The sequence below is a fragment of the Carassius auratus genome, unplaced genomic scaffold, assembly GCF_003368295.1.
Source record: "Carassius auratus strain Wakin unplaced genomic scaffold, ASM336829v1 scaf_tig00026316, whole genome shotgun sequence".
Taxonomy (NCBI): Eukaryota; Metazoa; Chordata; class Actinopteri; order Cypriniformes; family Cyprinidae; genus Carassius; species Carassius auratus.
The window spans coordinates 28,959-34,958 of NW_020525506.1; the positions used below are offsets into that span (position 1 = coordinate 28,959).

At 38.0% G+C, this 6,000-nt stretch overlaps 1 protein-coding gene across 2 annotated transcripts in view; it reads right to left on the reverse strand.

Annotated features, from left to right (window-relative positions):
* LOC113078676 (E3 ubiquitin-protein ligase LNX-like) overlaps positions 1–5,191 on the reverse strand; it is a 30,369-nt gene extending 25,178 nt beyond the window's left edge. For both annotated transcript variants that reach the window (XM_026251010.1, XM_026251009.1), the window contains exon 1: positions 5,073–5,191. In XM_026251010.1, the coding sequence (XP_026106795.1) occupies positions 5,073–5,164 (92 nt within the window). In that variant the 5' untranslated portion in view covers positions 5,165–5,191. The remainder of the gene's footprint in view (positions 1–5,072) is intronic.
* Positions 5,192–6,000: the final 809 nt, after the last annotated feature.

Here is a 6,000-nt window from a genome sequence, read left to right on the forward strand (position 1 = left end):
TCCAATCCTTCCACACATATTTTGCATGTCTTGCTTAGTTAACACACCCAATTCAGATAATCAGCTCGTTAGAAGGGAGCTACGTGCATGAACTATATTTCGATGGATATGATCCCTACACCATGTTCATTGCTCCCTAACTCCCTGAGCAGGGGTTTAATTCACTTCGGAACATGGGCACATTGTACATTGTAGTAATGCTGTCTCTGGTATTTTGGTCTGTGAGCGTCTAACAATAATAATCACAATTAATCATATCCAAAATAAAAGTTTTGTGTTTACGTAATATATACAGTATGTGCATATTGTGTATATTTATTATGCATATAAATACACACACATGCATGTATATATTTTGAAAATATTTACATGTATTTACATGTATACATGTATATTCATATAACATGTTTTTCTTAAATATATACATGCATGTGTATATGTGTATATGTGTATATATATATATATATATATATATATATATATATATATATATATATATATATATATATATATATATATATATATATATATATATATATATACACCACACACACATACATATATCATACATAATAAATATATACAGCACACAGACTTATATTATGTAAACAAATACATTTATTTTAAATGTGATTAATCATTTGACATCCCTGATTATATACATACATATATATATATATATATATATATATATATATATATATATATATATATATATATACACACACACTCACACACACACTTAATCTAAGAAAACTGAAACCTTTAAAATTAATCATGCACAACTGTTTTCATCACTGATTATTAAAATGTTTCTTGTGCTCTTAATTAGCACCAAATGAAGATGTTACAATATATTTTTAAAGTTATTTTAAAAGTGTAAACTGTTTTTACTGTATTTTTAATCAAATAAATGCTGCCATGCAGACTTCAAATATATATGTAAAATTCACTGACCCCAAATTTGTTAACGGTAGTGGATATATATATCTCCATACATTACTGCTGTCTGTTCATTGATGGCTCTTATATTACATATTAGTGCTGCCAAATGATTAATCGTGATAAAATCTAATCCAAAATAAAGGTTTTTCTTTACATAATATATGTGTGTATAATGTCTATGTTTATTATGTATATATACTTACAAACAAACACATACATGTATATATTTAAGAAAAATATGTTGTTTATATATTTAATATTTATCATATAAAATATAAGAATATAAATTCTTCTTAAATGTGGTTTCTATGCAGTGTGCTGTTTGTGTAATGTGCCTTGGCACAGATAAGTAGATGGGTTATGTGGTCACTGAGTGAGCCAGCAAATGCCGCAGGACAAACCGCTCACGTTCAGCGGTCATCCACTCACTATGCCTAAAAATAAGGTCACCGCGGCAACACGCGGCCCCACAGCTAAAGCCCTGTTTTCTCACTACATGGACGTCACCCTGATGACGACATGCTGCTGTCTGACCAGAGCCATGCAGACATACACACATGCACGTACACAAAATCAGTCACCATTCCCCACACCCATAGCTGATCTATTCCCACTAAAAGATAAAAATATAAACCAGGTCGTAGTGCACGAATCAACACCATATTCATCTAGAGTCTCATACTGACAGGGATCAGCCTTCCAGCCACTCTCATTCACATTCATATTAGTCAGAGCTGCTTTCAAGCACAGCTTTATCGTAACACAAATCTGATTCACAAGAACTGTTTCCAGCCCACATATGCCACAATAACATATTAAAGGTCTAGACAAGTTAGCACGGCCCTCAAGAAGTGTGATGTCTTACCTCTAAAGTACATCTTAACACTTTTTAACACATTTCTTTTGAGGTAACATAACATGATCAGATTAATGGTAACAGAAGCTCCTCACACCTATCTGCCGGGTTAAAAAGTCAGTGAGAAATGTGGACAGACACGAAGATCTTATTAGTATTCATATGCTTTCATGTGAAACATTTATATTTACATTTGGATAGACACGAAATGTACAATATGATCATACTGGCAGCATCTTCTTCTGATTACATCACAGCTCAAGCACAATCTGATAGCGGGTCTCTCATTTAGCAGTGAACTATGGAAAAACTTTGTCAGAAAACCTATTTTAAATGGCAAAATGATTTATTTAATCAAATTAATTATTTATTTCAAACTCTTTAAAACGATTTCAAATCCTTTCAGAAATGTGTATTCTTGAAACCAATATAATGTCCAAATAGGTTAATATTTTAACTGTGAAATACATTAAAATCAATCTATTCATTAAACGAATTAAACATTCCATGAACCTCATTAACATTTGCATATTATGAAATTTGTTCATATTTATTTTACATTTCAGATTATATGCTAATGTTGGCAATAGTTCTATTGTGCTTTATTATGTCTCTAGAGATGTTTTTCTTGAATACCACCTGATAAAGCATGTGCAGACACAGCCAACATCAGACAAACATGAAAAGGCACATCTCAGCATACTTTTACACTCATGCAATGCACAAGATACACCGACACATTTAAAAGCATTAGGGAGCAGAACTGTTTTTTTAATGAACAGAGCTGGATATCAGGAAGAGAGGACATTACAAGTGATCCACTGGCAAATTAATTTCCTAAAAGAGTGCAAATACTGACTATGAGTATGACTGTCACACTATCAAGACAACTCTGACAACTCTGAAACATTGGCTCAAACAGTGGCGTAAGTTTGAGGCAGGGTACCTGCTTGCCCAATATTGTTTTTGCAATACCATTTAGGGCCACTAGTGGTGCAGAAATCACACAATTCACCTCTAAACTGCTTGCAGTATTATTAGCAATGCTGTTTGTCAGGTATTGTGCCTCTACACACACCACACAACAAACACACATCAAGCATCTGCATTAAAAAAAACAAAAAACATCTGCAACAGTGCACAGAGAAGATTCATGTTTAATTCAAAATCTAATTAAGCATGTCAAAGAATAAGAGAGAAGGGAAATGTGTGTGCCTCAGCCGAGATCAAACATTCAGGATATCAGCTCTGACAGACACTGTTTGTATTAACATTAATTTCACATTCGGTCAGTTCTAAATACAAGTGTAAACACGGTCCAAAACAGATGCAATCCAAACACTCAGACGACATACGGAGGTAGTCAGACATGCATTGGATCACACTGCATTTAAATAAAAAATAAAAGGACCTCATGCTCACCTCTCAGTCATCAGTTGCACTAAAACAAGGGTTTTACTTTGTGGTTTAAAATACATAAATAAAAGTGTCTCATTGAAAAAAAAAAACGGAATGCAAAACATATTGAAAAACTTAAAGGTATATTTGGCAGAAGAGTGGTTCCATGAAATGTTAATAGCAAGTAAACCTGTCTTTCCTGAACACTTGTGACTGGAACGCCTGAGATAGATGTTAATACAAGACACTAGCATGTGTGTGATTATTTTGCCACCATTCCTATCCATTCCCATTCAACCCAGCACAGCACTACAGAGAAATCTGTGAAAAGTATAACATACGATAACAAAGATAGACAGAAAGAAAAAGATACTGATATGTGATAAATGAAGAGAGATTTTCTGGGCAAAGCAAAGCACAGCTAGCTGACAATACAAGAAAGAAGGCCAGAGTGTGCGAGAGAGATGAGAATAGGAGCTTTCTGTCATTATATATGATGAAGACGAACGACCATGCTCCCATCAGCCAGCCAAACAAAAATGGACTACACAAAGCCTCTCTCTTATCTTTTATCGACTCATACATGTCTACACATGACAATCACATACACAGGGACATAAATCATAAGACACGGCTCATACGGTGACCCGCATACATAGAGATGAAAGACAGAAAGACCTCATCCTAAGAGATCCAAGCCAAACAAGCATATGGACAGATGGTGCAGGAAATTACCTTATCTGTCTTCTCACCACTCATCCCTCTGAAGCCACCTGACTGTCCTGTTACACTCCAATGCTCCTTTTCTTTATTTTCCATGCTATACACCCCAATTTCAGCATGCTTGTGTTGTGTATGGTCTAGACTCTAAAAGCAGAGAGGATTTGTAATGCAGTCCATTGTACTACGCTCAGCCATTCACACACACTTAAATGCCAAAATTGTTTTTCCTGCCAAAGACCCGGGATCAATATAACCAGCTTGCACCCAAACACACTCACGGTACTCTCACGCTGAATGCAGAAGTGTCTTTTTAACAGTGCAGCGCACAACGAAGAAGCTTTTACAGTGTTTGTTGCTGCGTAAAGGCGTATATTTTACTCTTTTAAGGAGTGTGTGGTGCTCTTGCCCCAAGAGAGAAGTTCAGCTTGAATGTTTTATGTTCCATGCAAATCCAAGAGCAACTGAATATGCTGTTGTCAGATATCCAGTGGGTGTTTGAATACCTGTGTTTTGTTTTCCTGAATGGTGTGCCTAGCAACAGTGCGCTCAGTCCTTTTTCTTATGCAAAGATAACATACATTTTGTATGTAACAAATATATGATATATAACAGTAAAAACCTCCTTAAAATGTCAGAAATCCCAATTCTCCTGATTGTTTGATGTGAAAAGACACCTGCACACACACATTAGGTCATCTCAGCCATGCTGCAGTGTGCCTCATTGCTTGGTAGCATCAAACAAAAACTTGCTTCATCACAGAACGCAACCATAACCACCTCTACACCACTGTCCCCAGCCATGCAACTACAATAAAAGGCATCGGGAAACATGAGGAATTTTTCATTTTTAAATTACATCTAGAAACTCCTATTCATATATGCAAGCATGCACAAACACAAACAGATATGCAAGCAATTGTTTAGGTAAAAAAAAAAAAAGGGATCAATTGGGATTTATGCAGGTTGTTGAGAATGATGTATGGACACGCACACACAAACACCTATACACACAACCAGATGCACACATTGCAGTACTGGATGGGATGGGGTACAGTGCGACTTGTCCTGTATAAGACTAGAAGATGAGATGGTACTTATGGGACGCAACTCACATCGGACAGGCACACAGGACAACGTGTGTGTTACTTACAGTTCTGAGTAGAGGATGTGCAGGTTGCCCACATTGTCAGTGTAGTTTGCTGGACTGAGCCAGGGCAGAACCAACAGCAGTAGAGCCTTCATGACCCTCTCTCTCCAGGGTCTTGAGTCTCTCTTTTTTTTCTTTTTTTCTCTTTCTCTAGACTGAATGCAGTGTTTCCTATCCGGCTTCCTCCCTGCCCCTTGCTTCTCCACCTCTACTACAGTTCTGACCCCCCTCCCGCCTTTCTCTCATGTAAAAAAGCTATTCTTCCTTTTCCTTTTCTTCTTGTTTCTTTGTCTTTTCACTTTTCTTTCAATCCTCGCTTCCCTCAGGCTTTTAGCCCGGTCATCTCAGGGGTAGAGAGATCAGCAGCAGTAGAGGGAGAGGTAAAGACTGGGAGCGCTGCCAGCGGAGGAGAACAGAGAGTGCAGGATGAAGAAAGACTCGAGAAGAAAAGGTGGCAGAAGCGGCGTCTGGAGCTGGTGCAGGTGCACGGGAGCCGAGATGGAGAAGAAAAGAGAAGGGTGAGGTAGAAGGAGAAGAGGAGGCAGAGAGCGGCGTTTGCTGGCACGCTGGTCGGCTGCGATGGTTGCGTTGCAGTTTAATCTGCCCTGGGCTTCATCCAAGAGTGAGAGGATTTACGCTCACGAGCCCACATGCTGCTGTGATTGTGCGAGAGAAAGAGAGAGAGAGCGAGTATGTGAGTGTGGCAACACAGCGTCTGACTTATACTGCAGCATGCTCTACAGAGAGAGAGAGAGAGAACTGGGGCGAACCAACTAACATGGAAGAGAGGGGGAGATGTAGGCTTGGGTGGTCTATCTATCATTGTCCGTATGCCTCAAGGGTACAGCGTGTGGCAAAGACCACCCCCCTCTGCTACGCAACGGTTCATTCAGCTATGAAGCGGTGTGTGTGTGTGCTTATGTGTACGTGT